The 19230-nt window shown below is 47.9% G+C and overlaps 1 protein-coding gene across 3 annotated transcripts in view; it reads left to right on the plus strand.

The window, feature by feature from the left end:
- Positions 1–19230, plus strand: part of LOC126544724 (uncharacterized) — a 115596-nt gene that overhangs the window by 81806 nt on the left and 14560 nt on the right. For 2 of the 3 annotated variants that reach the window (XM_050192181.3, XM_055077821.1), the window contains one exon: positions 1665–1873. In XM_050192181.3, coding sequence (XP_050048138.1) covers positions 1700–1873 — 174 coding nt within the window. In that variant the 5' untranslated portion in view covers positions 1665–1699. Of the gene's footprint in view, positions 1–1664; positions 1874–17674; positions 17867–19230 lie in introns of those variants that run through there. The other variant, XM_050192182.3, reaches the window with a different exon arrangement.

The raw sequence follows: 19230 nt of genomic DNA on the forward strand, positions 1-19230 counted from the left end.
AGTTGCCACTGCTTGCGAGAGGTGGCAGCACCTGTCTGGCAAGACTGCTCCGCGGCCGGTACGAGGTCTCCCGAGACTACCGCGCGGCGCGCGCGCTGATTTAAAAGGTCTCGGAGTCCACGCTGCCCACCAAACACGGTCGGAGTGCATATTTTGTTGTTTATTTATTCCCAATATTGTTTCAGACGTGACTTCGTTTTTGGTAACAGGGCTAAAGACGCATAATCTACTGGTCTTTCCCGTTTTGCCAACCATGCGCCCCTAAGCTCGCGGGATATCGGGAGCTGTCAAATGCCTTTTGACTCATAGCTTTGCGTTGATCACACTTGGGCTTTATTTTGCCGGGCAGCCTATTTCTGCGTAATTGAGCCTGCTCATTTTTTTCGCCTGATTGTTTTCATTCCGACATTAGTTATGTGTCATTTCTTCGAAGAGGCTAGCTGTGACAAAAACGGGCGAATAAGCTTCGCATATGAACAGGCGTTCTAAATCCGGTGGGCTTCGTTTTTTTCATAGACCGGGAAACTAACAAGATGAAGGCCTTGAATAATTGAAAACGAGCAATATAAACGGTGCATGAAAGAAAAATAAATTACAACAAACTGAATTGTATCGAGAAGTGTCCAGTTTGAGAGATAAAAAGTGCAAATTGGAAATTAAAGTAGTCGTACTAACACGCCTCCCGTAGAAAGTCGGAGGAAAGAAGGCAGGAGATTGATGAGTTATTAAATAGCCAATTAATAAATGTAGAAAATGTAGTTAATGTTCAACTAAGGACGAAAGCTTACTAAGGACATCGATTAGTAAGCAAGTTACTTCTGACAAAAAGATATAATCCAGGTGGGTGATATGATGATTCCCCTGTTCTGACCAGAAGTAAGGTCTCATAAGACCCAATGATTTCCTCGCCATAACGCCGATCACCTCCTTTTTGAACATTTCGACTTCCCTCGGTGTACTTTGTGCTCCTGCTTAATCTCTTCCCTCATTGGGGTGGAGGAATGGGGGCTACATAAACTGGATCTTCTCATTAGGACAGCAAGTGTTACCCTAACTGAGATCTCTTGTCTAAGCGTTGGCTTCATCCTGCAACACCCCTTGTTCGGATTGTAAATCGGCCAAGTTTCTATAACAATCCGTCCTCAGCAGCACCACTTGAAATAGCTACAAGCAAAAGAACTCGGGACAATGGGCTGACTACCAACCGAGTTGATTACATGGAACACAGCTGCTTATATATCCCACCACGTCACTCCTGCAGCCCGCGCCTGCGCCACACACAATAGCAAACAATGAACGCGAGTCACTGTGTATAACATGGTCCATAATGTCCATGTAAGTACATGTTAAAGCATAATGTCCAAGCACATGTTCCATGTAACAGAGAAGTCTTTCACTGCAGTGAAAACTCTGCTTTCAAGGTCATTGTCTATGGTCGAAGTGTTGTCCCGGGCAATAACGGGTGGTTGCCGAGTGCCCTAAGCTTGTAGCGTACTGCTTAAACTACTTCTAGGTCTTCTTTTCATCTTTCTTTTCTTTTCTTTTCGTAATCTGTTCTGTGTCGCATTGCGATAATTTGAATGACCAAGTGACCTCTTCGGCTTTGACGTTCATTGGTTGCTCATAGTTTCGTTTTGTCTCTCTCTCTCGCTCCTCTTGCGCAGTGATTGACGGCGTGATCGAGCCATAGGCGGTCGCCATGGGCCAGAAGATGGGCAAGCAGCGCTCGGCGGACATCACGCCGGCGCCCAAGGACAAGGTGAAGCGGCGCAAGAGCAAGCGTGAGGCAGCCAACGGGGACACCCAGGGCACCATCACGCCCACCGGCGACGGGGTGGTCGCCGCCACCACTGCCGTCCAGAAGGGCACTCAGGTGAGTTGGCACTTTTACACGGTAGTCGTATAGCATAATCGCGGCTCGCTTCGTCTCTTCTTTCTCTCTCAAACTTCGCCCGTGGCCATTGAGAGAGACGTCGACACAGAGAGGCCCCTTTCTTTCAAAGACCCGTTTCCCCAGCTCCCTCCACGGGCGTAGAAAAAAGGGGAGGAGAGAGAAAGAAACAAAATGGCAACTGAATAAGCGTTTGCCGAGTCTGGTGGATCGCAAAGTACAATGCCGCTTGCATCCCGCCAAACAAAATTTTGCGACACGTAGCAGGAAAGTCCCGCACAGAGTTCAATAAGTAACGGCGTACTACAGATGAACTACGGCTTATTGATTCACTGGGAATGTCGCGTGCGCACCCTGCATTTTTTTTTTTTTTTTTTTGTGAACGTGGGGGGTCTTCTAGTTTATCGTCAAATTGTCGAGAATGGTGTCAGAGAAAAGGGAGGAGTAAGTTTGATGAGAGGAAGTGCGGAGAGGCGAGTTGGAGGAGCCTGTATTTCTGGTCTGCTCATCCACATTAAGGTAAAGGGGAAGAGGACAGAACACAAAAGTAGAGGAAGAATAATAGTGATGATGGAAAAATGCTATGTGACAAGCTCCTGCTGCCCTTTAAGTCCAACAGGATCAGTGTCGCTAGCAGCAACAGCGCAAGAAGGCACACACTATATATAGGGGATCATTTTTTTTAAATTCTGTGGAATTTTTAAACACCACCTGTTTCGGACCTTTTAAAAAAAATAAACAGCCCGTATAAAAGCGTGTACACACATCGACTATCTACATGCAATGTCCTCAGCTGTACATAGTTCAGCTTGGATATTTCGACTCCGAACACTGATGACCCTGCTCACCCTGGAAGGCAACTGAGTTCAAGGATTGCCTCTGTCCGTTCAGCTGTGAATCGATCCGACCATGGGCGCATCCCCCTTTGTACACAACGCGACCTCTGTCCTTCAGAGGGTCATTAGCAGCAGTAGGACCTTGCGCGGTTCGCGTCGCGTCAGTGTGAACTCGCGCTGGCGAATAGCAGGCCCGTGGGGCCCTAGTATAGCGACGTTGAATACGCAACACAACTTCTTCAGTTGGGAATTGCGATGGACTGTCTATTAGCTATTCTGCATAATGTGCTCATTCGATATGCGTATACTGTATTCGTTAAACACTTTTTGGAAGTGCACTCGCGCGTGGTTATGTCACCGGAACGTTGCGTATTTACGTATACGTAGGTATGTGCATGTTTGAAGTCTTTAGGTGTGTGCCTTTGTAGTATCCGGCCGGGGTACTGCGGACGTATGCATGCACCGATATGTATTTAATTGTAAACTTGTATAGCGTCCTTGCGTGTCTGTGCGAGCCGATATCATAATTAGTGTATACGAGTACGCGCCTGAGGGAGATGTGGGCGTGAGATGCGCGTTCACAGTATGGTCCACTTTTAATCGCAACACCTAATTGGTATTTGGCTATTGATTACAGCCGAACTGTTTCCTAATGCGTCCTATCGGCCACTATATTTCTTTTCTCTCGATAAATTTGGAGGTGTTCCCGCTATATGGGCCTTAGTACTAGATCGGTGTCCCGTTTGAGAATGGACCGTAATGTGCGTACGTGACGGGGGTCTAGCGCCCGTGTTCCCGCTCAAACGCGAGGCCATTGACAGGGGGGAAAGAATGTCGCAAGTGGAATCCCACGTCACAGCGTTTGCATGCCGACTGACTGCACTGCTGCGAAGCGTTTGACACAAAGAGATGCTGCTGCTTTTGTCGGCGTCCACCGCGTGCACGACGAACGACTGTGTCGGTTGACTACGCAACTCGAAGATAACGTACGTGTGACATCAAAGGGTGCCCTTGAGTTGGCGTCGTGTTATTCTTCTTTGTGAAATATCTGCAATCGTCGAGCAATGCATGTCGACATTGTACCGTACGCCTTGTACGTCAAAGTGGAACAGGAAAGAAGGTTTAGGCAAAGAGATTTCTGAGAATAACATTTACAACGCACTGAAACTACTAAGATAAAAATACCTTTTTTTTTTCTTCTTTTAGCAATGAGATGGGGTGAGTGCAATTCAGCGCTGGATGGCTTGTAATAAGCGAACCTGTTCTGCTTGTATTGGCAGCAGTAAGACGTGAAGGGATGGTTTTTACACGCTTTGGTTTACTTTTGAAGGGCATGATCAGAATACATTGAGGCAAGCTCGCGAATTGGGCCCGTTGGTCCGTGCCTGTAATAGTACTATTTTAGAAGCGCGAAAGGTGGCGCACACACAGAGGGGACACACTGCTGGCCTTTCTTTTTTCTTTTTTTTTTACATAGGGTCACGATAGAAGCTGTTCCTTCTACTTCCACTTACATTCACTGGCGTCCTTTATGTCTTTGTATCTTATTCGTTTATTACTTAAACATTGGCCCCGCTTGACTAATGTTATCTTCACCTATGTACCCGCACTTTTCGTGTGCATCAGCTTTAACACCTTTAAAATTGCACCGTGAAGAGTACGTTGGGGAAAAAAATCACCTGCCGTGTTTTCTTTTTAATTGACCAGGGAATATTTGGCATCCGTATTTTGCGGTGTCACCTTTTCCTGATCGTCAGTAATCGCGTACAAAAACCTCAGCGCACTTTGTCCCTACTGACTAAATGTTTTATACATATAAAAAGGACCCGCGCGAGGCATATTAGAGAGTTTTAATGCGTTCGGTATTGAGGCAAGCGCAGGCGATTGGCCGCATGAGCGCCGGCGTAAACGTAAGCTGGTGCCAACTGGTGGCGCAGAGCTCAACCAGGCAAACACAGAGCCAAGTATATTCTTCGCCGCTGCTGGTGCAAATTTTAGTCAAGTTCACGATTACGCCGCTGTCAAAAATTAGCACGAGCAGGCTGCAGCGAAGTGGAACTTACTTGGTTACTGCAATATTAGCTGTGTGTTTGTCGGGTTGAGCTGTGCTTCATCAGGCGGCTGCACCGCTCACGTTTACGCCCCCGCCCATCCGGCAAACGCGGGTGATGGTTTGCCGGAATTCTGGGCACGCTAAGAATATTACTCGTCTTCCCAGCACGTTTCCAGCTCGAGACTAGCCGTGTTGTATCTCAGAGGGCGGGGATTAAAGAAGCTCTCAGTGCCGCCTTTATACGCAAGATCTTCGGTCTGCGGAACGCGCCAGAAACGATCTACAAGCAGTCGTCTGGCAACGACGCGTTCCACTGAAGCGGGAATTTTCTTACGGCTGACAGAGTTCGGCTGCACGAAAAAAAAGAAATCATGCGGATCCACACGCACTGTGGAAAACTGTGAACGCGGAGCTTCTATGTATAGATAGTGAATACGTCGTCGTTATGCGATGTGTATGTTAATGTAGATGCTACATGTTACGTGATGTAGAATCGACCCCAAATGTTTGCGGAAAGTTTACATTTACGAGTGAGCTTCGATCAATTAACGTTCCGGGTTTTACGTCATTTCCGGCGAGCGGTATTGTCGGCGTGTTCTCCTAGTTTCGGTTTTAGTTTCAGTGCTTCTTTCTGGAGGCGACGGAGTTCAAGGTCGATGCATAGTAGCATTTACTAGTTAGCAGTTGAGATAAACAAGATACGCTTCGACTATTCGTGGGAAAGAAAGTACGAAAAAGATCGACAGAGCCAGGTCTGTCACAGGCTTAGGTATACGTCGCTAATTGAAGCACAGCCTCGGAGATTGGCCGGCGCGTGCCTTGCGTTGCCCGATCTTTGGGGCTATGGATAAAGTAGCGATGAGCCACTGCAGTAGATACATTAAAACCTGATGAGCTGAAGTGGCTGTTTGTTATCAGCTCGTTTCAATATCGCCTACATCGGCGTCAAAAACGTCTTTGCGGTCATTTCGTGACGCATCCGCAGTTACATCGAACTTAATTTCGCATTTAGTCCGCTTTTTACGCGTGTTTCATTGTAGTTTGCCCTCTAGGTTGACTTCATTCCTTGAACCCTCGTCACTGCTTCAAGTTAGAGCGTGCATACCCGATACGGTCTTCCTGTTTACGTCAGCGAAGACGACGGCTCCTTCGCCGCCGTACGGTAGTCCCGTGACCAACTCAAGTACTACACGACGTGCCTGTACGCTCACAATGGCCAATTAAACATTCTCGCGTTGCGCAAGCTAGCCGGCTTCTTCGTCTGGCGGTGTATGTGGACGCTCAAACGCTCGATCTCTGCAGAGTGCTTGCGGCGCGCAGCGATCGACGCGAATGTAAACACACGCGGGCTTTGAAAAGGGATGTATATGCGTTGTACGCGCGCCCAAGGTTGCAGCTGCGGCCGGGCCCGTACCCTGTTCTATTTGCCACGATTCGCGTGACTGGAGTTCAACCGAGCTTTTCATTCGCTATACCGGAAGAGGAACCGCGACGCAAAACTGCCGCCGAGCCTTGATTGTTTCCATCGGCCATCGCGTAATAAATGGGATTTGCCGCTCGATTGTTTGGCGATGCGTTTCGTTGACGTCAGCCTGGACTGCGGTGTAAGATATACGAGGTGTGCTCAGAAAACCTCCCCGATTACAAAACGAAATTTAAAAAGAAGGAACTTGAGTTGCACAGAAATCTGCGGTTATTGTGGCATCGTGTAAAGCAACTCAGAAAGTTTTCTCGTCACTCAAGAAGTCTGGTGGTTTCTGAAGAAACTCACGTGGAAAACTTCGTCGGGTACGAATAGGCGACTTCGTTTCCGCATACCACACCACACACTGGGCTCTTTCTTGAGGTGTTGTCATTTGTGGTATTTATTGAGCGCCTGAAACAAAACAAGAGGTTACAAAAGAAAATAAAAAAAAACTTTTTTGAATTGCTTTAGGCGATGCTACAAACCGCAGGTTTCTATGTATCATAGTTTTCCTTTTTTTATATTTCATATCGAAATCTGGGAGATTTCGTGTGGTCACCCCGCATATCTCGCACCGTGGTCGACACCCTCTGCGATTGTTGCTGGCGGCGGGAAGCGTATTTGTTTTGCCCTGACGGCCTGCACGCCCTTCATATCGGGCACGCTTCGGGTCGTCTGGCTGCGACTGGTTTGCATATCGCATACGCAGGTTCGGCGCTCGTCTTTGTTTGCGCTTTGTTCGCGCTCGTGTACTTGTGTGTGCATAGTCTTTCCCTGCATTATCTACGGTGGAATGCGCTCGCGTGACCGCAGCACGCACTGTTTTTTTTTTTTTTTTTTTTGATACGGAGCTTACTAGGGGTAAATCGACCGCTGTAGTCGCCCAGCCGTGTGTGTGACACGATTACACGCCTGTAAAATATCTCGAGGTTTTTTTTTTTTGCTGGCCGTATTCATTGAGCAAGCACGTTTTGATTTGTTTTGTTGTTCGAAAAAGCTGTAATTTCGAACAAACTGTCCTATTTGAATGGTCGCCTCCCAACGTTCAGCTGTCGCCAACCCAGCTAGCTAAAGATAAATCTTGCAATAAAAATAAACCACCAGCGCTGCTGCGCACTTCGTTTTCTCTGGAATTTCGTAAACTGTGACGCGTCTACGGGCACGTTTTGGTACCCAAGTGGACAGACTTCGGTACTCAGCTTCTGTACCCAAATGGACATGTTTAGGCACCCAGCTTGGGTATCCAGGTGCAGTTTCTTGTACAGGTTGGGCACCCAGATACAGGTTTCGGTACCCAGGTTGGGTACGCAATTGGACAGGTTTTGGTACCCAGCAGGGTGGAGGCACCATGACGTCATGACACACTGGCTCGCTCCGTTCCTGGGATCACTGAGGCTGCCACACGAGGGGGCATCCAGAAGCATGTGAAACACTGTTGTTTATCTTTTTATGTAAACAAGGTTATCATACAAGGTTAGATCACGTAGCTTTATTGCTACGTGACATGATCGAATGTTGCTTTGTCGCAGACGTTAAGGTAAGGTCCATAACGCCAAGTCCGGCCGTTGAGAATACCTTTGGTGACAAATTAAAATACCTTATAAGCACTTCCAAAACTCTCGTGCTTGCTAAGCGTCACCGTTTGACGTGAGAGGCGATTGTGATAGTTTGTTTAGTTTTGGCAGTCTCTTTTCAATATATTCCTTCAGGACAGTCTAATGCTCCGTCGGGTTTCCTGTTTGATGTAAATGCATTCCGCTGTAGCTACACCGTGTGTGTTTTGGGAAAGCACGCGGACCCATCCGAGCCTCGTCCTTTTGTTAGCTTCTTTTTTTTTCCAATTGAGTAAAACGCTTGATTGAGCTGGTCTTCTAGCTTTACCGAGGCACACGGTATTTTTTTTTTGCTCACTGGAAAGCAGGCATATTGTCGCGGACAATGGACCAAAAGCCGCGGCGTCTGCAGTAATGAGCAGGTTTATCGGGTATTCCCTTTGTTTAACTACCGGTGCTGCTGTTCTTGCTGTTGGTGTTATCTAGGACGGAGTTAGCTTCCTTCAGCAGTCGGTGATTATGAGTCACCCAGATGTCTTTTTTTTTTTCCATACGGCAGCTCTATGTGCAACGACTACGCGCCAGTGGATACGCAGTGAAGTCGTGACGCTTCGTGGCTTTAAGAAAGCTAGCGAGATCGTGCCGCAGTGTCCGAGGTCGTCCGTTGACGAGTCCGATTTTGATAGACGGAGCTGGCTGTAACATATCTGCACGAGTGTCCATATGGTAAAGACATCCCTGAAGTCATCCGTAAATGCACATACCATTGGTGGAAGAAGCACCCAATCATACTCAGTCATAAACGAAACAAAGCGACTCCCTTCTCCGCTTCGTCCGGTTCGAAAAAGTCTGGAAAATTGGAACTAAAATTTTGATGTCCTGCAACATTGCTCTCTTGCATTAGCAGAAATGTGTTACTTTTCTTTTCCTCTGCCAAAAAATAAATTAATTTTCTGACGGCCAAATTATTGATTCTACTTGTCTAAATGTAATACCGATGATCTCATTTGATTACGATGCAAAATTTGAGATTTTTGTTTGATGTAGTTCTTTGAGGGCAACGTACAGTAACGGATTTACGTTTTATTGGTGCTCTCATCGAAATGACAGCTATTTCAGACATCATAGTCAACTACAGTATGAGCTAGAACACGACAAATGTCATAGATTTCCCAAACTCCAGAGGAAACTTAACAATACCATGCTGTTTTTTTTTTTGTACTAGGAGCCCACTATAGTAAGAAAAAAAATTCGCTACAGTTTCCAAAATAAGCAAGTAGTTCTTTAATTTCAACCGTGACCGAATCGCAAAGAAAAAGTTAACGTCCTATCAACATACGTTCAAACATGAGCAATTCCGAAATCATTGCGTTGTTCCGTTTCCAGGTTCGCAGCATTTGTAAGAGCGGCCAAATTTACACACAAAGAAATGTACGCTTGGGAGTCGGCACCATTACGTGCTTAGAAACCAATTAGAGTGATAACACGTAGCGCTTGCATGTAATTACGCGTAAAACCTGTTCGTTCCGGTTCGCGTTTCAATTTATTCCGATGAAATTTAAGCTGCGCATTGCTCAGCATCAGTCGGTCAGAATTAATCGGCCGCCCTCCAATGTAGCGTCTCTCAAATTACCATTGTCATTGCTTTGGGAGGTTCACCCTCACGAATAAATCAGTCACGTATAACACGTACGAGCCGTTATAACTCAAATGTTCATGACGTCACGTAGTGCCGTCGAGACATTGCACTGCCGCTGTTCAGCCAAGGAATGTCCCCTGTGCCAAAAAGGGACGTCATTAACAACTGACGTTTCACGTTCTTGAATTGCTCTCAGCACCCACCAGCTTGGCCGACAGTTGGTAATGCTTTCTTCACACCGTCGGTCTGCGGAGTCTCCACAGGCGCTATAATTGGGAGTGCTCGGCAGCAAACGACCTTCCGTCTCCCGACGAATGCTGTCGTTATAAGGCTCGGTATTGTTCCCCCTTTATGGCCGGTCTGGCTCGGTACCGCAGCGCCCGCTTTCCTGGCTTTGTGTACTGAATGCTGAATGTTAAGTTAGGTGTCGTAGGCTTTACACGAGTGAATGTTTCTTTCTTGTCTACTTTTATTTTACTTCAAAGATTTTTAAGTCTACAAGATTTACCCGAATTACGAATCACTGCAGATAAATTATTAGTCCAGGCGGACATCAGTTACAAATAAAGCGAAAGCAATTTATTCGTAACTAATTGACTTAGTTCCGAACTTTACGGCAAATATTTTATTGCAGAGTTAGATGGAATCGTCATGAAAGTCTAGTTATGCGTTCCCATATTTCAAAATGGCGATGTAGACAGAAATGGATGACGTTAAATTATTCGTTCAGTTTACGTGGTTACGTGCGCGGCACCCCGAAACGTGGTTGTCCGTCCAACTCCTCCATGGCATAAGTGTTCCGTAATATGGAGGTGCAGTCATACTTCCCTCTTCCCACGAGCTTGTTCCGATTGGGCGCTCTATGCAATTCCCTTGATCCTCGTCATCAGCCTGATAGTCTGGAGGCTCTCAACAAATTTTTATATGAGAGCGGACTGGACAAGAGGCTTTTAAGAGTCTTGGAGCGGGTAAGGTTTTCCCCACCATCTTCATCCTCATAATCAGCGTCTTCGCTGTTCTTTCTGTCTACGCCCTTTCCCCTTCCACCAACGCCGAGTAGCAGGTGAGAACGTTGATTCAGGCCGAGCTCTCAGCTTTTCTATCATAATACCTCTCTCTCTCGATTCGACGCATAGTCACTTCGACAGCCGGGGCGAGACAGACCGCTTGCTTTATCTTGCGGTATGGCGAAGTTTCATTTTACGCCGCCCGACTACGTCACAGGGGGTTGCACCATGAGCCGAACTTCTCGAAGAGGCATGCATAATTAGGTAAATTGAACTAATAATTCGATGCTAGTTATTTCGGTCTTCATGAATATTGAGATCTTAAAACACGTGTCTAGGCTTTTACGACTATTTCCTTCAACTGTGTTATAAAAATGTGCCGCAAGGTGTTTAATAGGCTAATTAATGCAGTTATTTGAATTAGGGAATGAATTGCTTTGGTTCTCTCTTTTTTTTTGTAAGTGACGTCTGCCAGAGCAGATTATTCATCTGTAGTGACGTAATACATGTAGTCAATTTTGAAGGCTTTTTCTGTTCGAAGTAGAAAGACACTAGTATCATAAGGTTTCAGGAACACGCTCGAACTCGTTAAGGGTAGATTTGTTTTCTTCGTTAGCCAGTGTCTCGAGAAACCAAGTTGGCGTTCACAGGAGTCCTGGCGGTTCAGCTTCGTGGCTAACATAAAGGTGTTCCGTGAGCGTTAGTGTTACCCATGGGAGAGCTATACTTCTCATATTCGCTCGGTCATGTTCCAATCCACGCTTCAAAGAAAACGCTTGCTCGAATACGAATTCAGTGTTCCCCTTGAAATATTACTCACAGGCGTAAAGGAACAGCAGAATACGGAAAGCAAACAAGCTGTCGATGTTTAAGAACCGATTCATGCAAATGTGGCACTCCGAACGTTGCTTGTTTATATTTGCTGAAGGTCTTGTGCTCACGAAAGTGTCGCATGGTACTTTCTTTCGTTTCGCTGCAAGAAGCAAGGACATTCAGCAATCCGTAACTTCTTCCATATTAGCATTCCACGTACAGTGTAATCCACTCTGAACGGGTACCGATTACTGCTGAGATATACGGTGAAGGCCAGCAGTTTATTTGTTTGCTCGCGGATGGCTACGCCCAACAGCATCATATCAGCCACTTCCTCATGACCTAGTCAAAGAAATGTCGCACTTAAAATGCATTCATTACCGAATTAGATGTTCCCTTTAACAGTTCTCATACTGTGTACAACTAAGGCGAAGAGTCTTGACGCACCATCAGACAACTACAGCGTACTGCACTCAAACGCAGCCTGCATAGTGCATATGCAGGCGGTCTGGCCTGCTCGTAGAAAGTCACTGACACATCTCGTGCCTTTAACCTCTCTCACTCTCCCCCTCTCCCATCCTACCCCATCGCGAGTCTTGGTGCGTTATGCTACAGACGGTCCGCGGCGGGAAGCTATAATTGGGTGGTCGCCGCCTGTCCCCCCTCCTCTTGCCTGTGCATGCATGGCGGCACCGCGTCTGCACGCGCTCGCGGCTCGCCTCCCGTCCTGTCGCGGACGCCACATGGCTGCCGCGGTCTGGGAAGGGGGGGACTTCGAGCCGCCGCTGTTATTTTGCGCGCTCGCCCTTAAAGGGGGCGCTGCCATCCACCCCATCCGCTGTACCGCTCTCTCTCTCTTGCTCTCTCCATCGGTTGGCTCATGATAGGCGCCACCCGGCGCTGTGACGCACCGTGTAGGCAGCGGCTTCTGGTGCGCCGCTGCTCTTGTGCACTCAGGTGCCGTTATGTACACAATGCCCTCCCTCCCCCCTCCATAGTTGAAGGCGATAAGTTTTCTATAGCTCTGAACAGCAGTACCGCGGAACGATACGCAGGGCTACGCCCTCCTGTGGGACACGTATCCCTCTTAGGTATGCCGTGCGACAAAATGCACACATCGTATAGCAGACGACGGAGAATGCGGATGAGAGATGACGGAGCGGACGGCGTGTGCGTGTGAACGCCTGGCTGGAGTACTTAAGCAGGATTCTTAAGCGTAACACGTCTGGAGCGCACGCATATTTAAAGCTGTGGTATTTACCTTACAAGTTTCAGTGGGCTTGATGGTAATAATACCTACGCATCTTGTGGGAAAGTATACAGAAAGCACAGTATACCTACATGCAGTATAGACATCAAGGTTCTGGCAGTCGGATTGTGACAGACTAGAAACGAACATATTCGGAAACATAACTCGATATCTATATCTATATGAGAAACGGGAACAGGACAGGATTTGAAGCTCCGCGTTGGGTTGAGTGTGTTTTTAACGTTTTTACCTGGCATGTTCTGCGTACTGGTACCGGTGCTCGTTGCGGGATGTCCTTATTACGCACTTGTGCACCAGGTTACGAACATTTGCATATGTTACTTTATTCGTGCACGCATATCGTTCGCCACGCCATCTGTCGATGATGCCTCGCGCTGCTTTACTTATTGTTGCACCAGAGGCGGGCGCGTGCTTATCAGACCCCCTTGACATTTGAAAGTTCGTTGCGCTAGTCTGCGTCAGCTGGCGGGCAGTGACACATGAAAGCTTGGTGAGTGGGCCGAACTATGCGAATAATCTCGTGCACTAGGTGGAAGGAACCTTTTGCTTCTACACCTCTAGAAATTGCTATGGTGCCCCAAGCTTGTTCCGGATGACTAACGTCGTGCTAACGGCCGTAGTCTGAGACGTTACTATGACATCACAGTCTCTGATGGTCGCAGTACATGTGCGCCTGGATTCAAGCATTGTGCTGCCATACGTTCCAGGCCTGTAGTCAGCGAATTGCTCCTCACGAAAGCGTCTCTAACGTTCATGCGAACCCGAGGACCGTTGAGACTTTTATACAGGTTTGGGTATGAGCGCATACTCGTATCTCACGAACTTGTCACGGTGTGACGCATGCAGGAGCCAAAGATGTTTAATTATGCCCTTCCCTCATCCCGAACGACCTTGTTTCTTTGACTCGCGTAGATATCAGTATATGCTTGTCTTCGTCTGGCGTACTATCCAGGTGCAGCTGCGTAGAGTATAGGTTGAAAGTAACTTGATCTATAATTCGTATTTCTTGGCGTCTCACGGGATTCATTCTAACCACACATGCTCCGTACTGGTGTATGCGGCCTCCCTATCATTATCTCATGTGAGGTTGCCAGTAGTAAACAAAATAAATCAGGTAACTTCTTTCCAACAGAAGCTATAGCTTCCTTGCCGCTGCATGGAACTATTATCATTATTCTCTGCTCGAGAAGAACACAACCACACAAGGACACATATACAGGACTGCGTGGTTGGCAGGATGGTTGACACATTGACATGATTGTGTAGTAGTTTTCCTTCTTTCATTTTTTGCGGAGACAATTATGCTAACAGACATGCACCAACTTGCCCGCCAAGCTTTTCTCGTGCACGGAACTAGCCTGGTCGATGGCGTAGGGGGAGAGTGGTCAGGGGCACCGCGCATTGCCCCGCCTGGTTAGGCTCCGGGGTCTGGGTTCCTGAACCATGCGGGGTGGATGCCGTTTCCAGGCGGGGATCTCAAACAAAGGGTGAGGGGCATTGTGGGGAGGGGAGGATATTTCGTTGTTGCGATGAAAAAGCACCACGGGGTTTGTGCGGAGGGGCGGGGAGGGGGGGGGGGCGAAACATACAAAAGAAGCGATCCGGCTGGCGTTTGTGTCGACCTTGGGTACCCCTGCTGTTGTATACGGAGGAAGAAAAGGGCTCCCCGCCGACTTGTGGAGGGATGAGCGTGGGCGGAAGTGACGTCACGTTTCAGTAGCTTCCACCAATGCGATGGCGCGGGGTTCTTCCTGATTGTGTCTTTTGCGTTACGGGAAAGCTCGTCGTGAACCCCAGCTGTTTCTGTACGTGCTGCCTGTTTTATTTATTTAATCACGAGAACTGCCTGGTGAGAGTCTATAACAGTTAAGTCGCGGCTTTTGATGGGCGCCTAGAATGTCGACGCGTTGCGCTCGATGGGTTCTTTCGTTCATGTATATTTTCATTAATGTGTGGGAGCAGCAATTAGCTCTTCCCGTGTCTCTCTCTCTCTCTCTGTCTTTTCTCTCTCAGTTGCTAAGTTGAGCTAATGACCACGAGCCATTTGTCATCACTCCGTCACGGCCTTCTTTTTTTTTCTTTTTTTTCCTGGGAGCTGCATGATACGCTATTCCTGCCTCATAAGCCTAGGTGAGCGTTTTCCCTTCGTGTAGCCTCAACATTGGTCTCTGTTTGAACCGCCTTATTTTTTTCTGCTATCTGTGAGGCTTGAAACGTGTCTTGACCATCACCCTTAAAAACATTTGCACCCTTTGGGGTGTATATTTGTTCCCACAGCGATAATCGTTATCTGCCTCGCTAGCGTTTCCTTTCTTGAAAACTCGGCGCTTGCTACTTTCCTGTCGAGAATGCTTGTCATGCTGATAACGCGCGAGCTGTTCGTGTCTTGGAATTACCGGGCTCGCAGCGTTAAAGAAAGGAAATACTGACAAGATAGATGACGATTATAGTTGTGGGACAAGATAAGCCCCAAAGGGCGTAAATTTTTTTGAAGAGTGATGAACAGACGTGGCATCGCATTCCCTTTAATTATTCGCGCTCGTTTCGTCCCGATGATTGGCGTTGTTACTCTTTCATAGAAGCAGGCGGCTGTAGATTCTTATGCAAATCTGCATTCGCAACGTGACAAAAGTAATAAAAGGTGGACACGCGTCGTACGTGTTAAAGCGCGATCCTTGTTTGCTGGCGACTTCATTACCACTCGGCTTCAACACCTCCCTTTCAGGAAGTGTGCCCCGAAAAGAACAAATAGTTATAATTAGCGAAACTTCGTTAACTGCAATAGCAATTAGTCGTTCGAGCAATGGGCGCCTTGTCGAGTTATGCAGCTGATGCTACGAAATCGCGATATCTGCCACTGGCGAGCTTTCATAAGCGATTCCATTAAAAGGGAGAAAAAAAATCGCGTGCCACGTAGTTGCAGTCAGCTAATCTCGACGCGGTGTATGGTTTTGTAGCTCTGAATGCCGACCTGGTATAAATGTCTCGCGCGTTATGCCACATGCCTGAAAGTTTCCAGCACTCTATCACAGATGGTCGCTCGCTGCAGTTGCCTTCAGGAATCGCATCTGTGCTTTTCGTTCCGTTCGCGACGACGGGGCGCATCATAACTTCTTAATTTTCATGGAAGTAGCCATCCACCCAAAATGTAGCACGAGAACTGCAAAGGAAAGTTAACCCATACGGAGTTTCTCAGAAAGGTTCGCAGTTGAACAAAAATTTGTCCTGTGGTGCCTTTCTGTTCCGCCGTCAAGTTCCGCCATGTTGGCTTCTGAGCCAATCAGACAGCCGTAGCAGCCCCGTGAGCCAATCAGAACTTACAAGATGGCGGATTCAAAAATATGGCAGAATTCGACAGTGTCCAGAGAATAGCACCCCCTTGGTTCAGGGATCGAAACCAGGGCCTAATGTATTACCGGAGCAGTCCATCTGCTGCTCGACCCAACCAGCAGGCTAAGTGGATCGCATGGCGATACCGAATTAATACACGGCTCCAATCGAAGGGACACCGAGTATGGCAAACAAGTTCTGCCCGCACGGTGTGGGAAGTTTCGAGAAATGGAAAGGTTGTCATGCGCCCAACGGTGGCATGAAGCCACAAAGGAATCCCACATCGTTTTTGAGAATCTCTTAATCTCATCATCGTTTCCTTTAACCAGTAATCCCCAGGCGTAGTTCCACATGAAGCAAAATTGGAAGAAATTGTGAACCTTTGTTTCTGGGCATGTAGGGTAGCGCGTAGAAAAAATAAAGGTAGAATGAAATGCTATGCAAGTCCAATTTTAATCGTAATATTAATTGATTACTTATTGGTCTGTTGGATCATCCACAGACGGAACTTCGCTCCAGCATATGAAAAACGCAAATGTTGGCTTTGCGTGAGGTTTTCTGCGCCTATGTGATCATTTTGAGGCATCAACTTAAGCGAAGCGTTTGGGCATGACAAGGGGGGGTTTCCCTCCCCTTCCTCCAGTGCGGGAAGGATAGCCAACCGAGCTCATTCCTAGTTAACAGAGAATAACGAGGAGAACCAATTAGTATTCGATTTATGCTTTTCTACGTTGTCACACGCTCCAGAATTTGCGAGCACAAAAAAAATTGGGTGTTGCCGTTTGCGGAACGAATGGCTTTGTTCGTGTTGAGCAACTCAAGGCCTTATCTGCCAGTGGCTGCCGGTGACGCGTACAATATCCTGCGCCGGCAGCCTAGGTCACGATCAGGAGGCCAGGGCCTCCACAGTCGCATCCCACTAAAGTGACTTTTGTCCCGGACGCGTAATACAGCAGAGTAATACTGTCAGGGAAAGGGGATGGGACGCGGGAGAGGGTAAGTGTTGATCTTTGTTGTTGTTTCAATAATCCGCGCAGTGCGTTGATTACTCCCGAGCCCACAAACCATACGGCGTCTTTCGTAACCTGTCTGTTTTGTTTTGGGACGTTAGACCGCGAGGGTCAGAGTGATTATCTATGGTAAATGACGCGGTGGAAGTGCAGAGTGCATTGGCCTTGAGGGCGCACGGTTTAAGGTTGCGTCATATCCGCACCGCCCGAGATACATGCAGTCGGCCACAAAAGTTTACGGAACGCGAGTTGCAAGGCAAAATGCGAATGCGATCTCTGTTAAGGCGTGGTGCCTTTAATTTAATGGATCACTGTGCGGGTCCCAATCACTGCTTACAAGTGAAACATTGCATTCGAGGGTTTGGGCCAATATTCGCGGGAATTCATTTTGCTTTTTCAACAAGTCACGTCTTCTGAAAACTTAAGTGAGTGAGTGTACATATGTGAAATGATAGTGTAATAGCTCTTTTCTTCTTTGCAATCCACGGTACAGATATCACAAGCTGCAGAAAAAGATTTGCGTCGCTAGGGGGGGGGGGGGGGGGGGGGCGTGCTGCTGCAGGTATAGTGATAAACAAAATACCTCGTGATAATGACCCACACCTACTGCGTCGTGGTCTCGACCCTTCTTGTTTGCTTCTCACCGCTTTTCCCTCCCCCCTTGCGTTAGACCCGAGAAGGTGTGCCTACGTCACGCGATTCGCGCGCTCCCGTTGGCCGGTTGGCGGGCGGGTCTCCCTTCCCCCTCCGCCATCGCGAGCTCCCCGTGCATCCAGAGCCTTAAAACGGGGGCCCGCTGCGGTTTCGTTTGCCAGACGCCCGCTCGCAACTCGCCAGCATCCGTTCTCTTTTGGCTTTTGTGTGCGACAGCCGTGCATCTGTCGATCTTTTCGGAGCAACCGCCCGTCTTGCGAGGTCGACTGAGACAGCGTCGTTGGGTGCCCCGGTCCGCTTTTGCCGTTGTGAACTGCGCGTAGCCAATTTTGCGAATACGCAATGGTGGGTACCGTTCTCTCTTGTGTGTGTGTGTGCGTCCTGTCTACGACGTGTTCATTTGCGTCTGTGCGTGTTCGCTTTTACCGTAGCTCGGTAACAGACTTTGCGCTGCTTCCTAAATCGCACTCGAAGCCAACTGGACGAGGCCGCTAACGCTCCTTTCGGTATCAGCCGTAAAGCAGCGCGCTTACCATTTCGAACTATTTGCGCATGCGTGCATCTACGCCTGTCTAGTTAGCATTGTCACATTAACTTGACTTCCTTCTTTCTTTTTCACATTTGTACGTTAGTCTTACAGCAGTTTGGCTTAGTACGTTAGTCGCTCTGCGGCACATGTGTTTACGGGGAGAGTGAGGGGCGGCGTTTATTTTTTTAAGGTGCACTGTCATTCGTTGACGTAGCAGGCTAGCATCCTCCTCCATTTCATTTTTGCCGCTGCGAACTGCGCGTGCACTTTGCTTTATGAATGCCTGCTCAAATGGTGGGTGCTGTTCTCATTTATGTGAGCGACTGGTTTAGCTCTGTAACGGAACTTGCGGCGTCTTTATGCATCGCACCGTATGACGACGTTGTGTGCCTGTGGGCACTGTCCTGTTCAGTTTTCGACGCAGCCACTGGTGCTCGCTTTCGAGTCGATCGTTCGGCAGCGTGCTTGCCGTTACGAGCTTGTGTTACATTACGCGTATATTGGGTGACTCCGTGGTTAGTTTTGTTTTCTTTTTATGCAGGCCTAGTGTGTTTCTTTCACACGGTGTGCTTGTCGTATGGCGAAAGGGTAGCGTCCATTTTCTTACTGTGTTCAGGGAAGATGTGCAAGTCTTGTAGCCGTGTTCTCGAATGATCACTTCCGCGGTTACTGATGCGAATTGTGGGCAGTTATTTGGGGGCACTCCTGCCGTGTCACGGAGCTGTTATAAAACAGCTTTAAAGCGATACTACAATAACCGTGGCTGTAGTGATACCTCCTTTCTTATCAGATCCCGCTTACGATAGCAGTAGCGCTTAGTTGCTGCCATAGCAGCGGACTCTGTTTCAACGCAGTCGAGTCAATGCGACGTAAAGTAGCGATGGCGGCGGAAGTGCGCATTCCCTTTGGCCACTCCCACTTCCGCGAGCATATCCAATCAAATCTTATTCCTGTCTCCCAAAACTTATCGATTGAAAATAACGGACCCCGATGCCTGTACTTCCGTAAATATGCTCAATTATACACGACGCTTCGCAATATACTACATAGTTCTGCCAGTACGTCGAGAAAACAAGACTACGTCACACACAAAAAGTTTACGTTGGAACGGGTGTCTGCTTCCCCTGCCCTACAATGCGTAGGCGACCTTGACCGCGTCACACACTCAATAGACGCGGCC

Source organism: Dermacentor andersoni, chromosome 10 (assembly GCF_023375885.2).
Source record: "Dermacentor andersoni chromosome 10, qqDerAnde1_hic_scaffold, whole genome shotgun sequence".
NCBI classification, from domain to species: Eukaryota; Metazoa; Arthropoda; class Arachnida; order Ixodida; family Ixodidae; genus Dermacentor; species Dermacentor andersoni.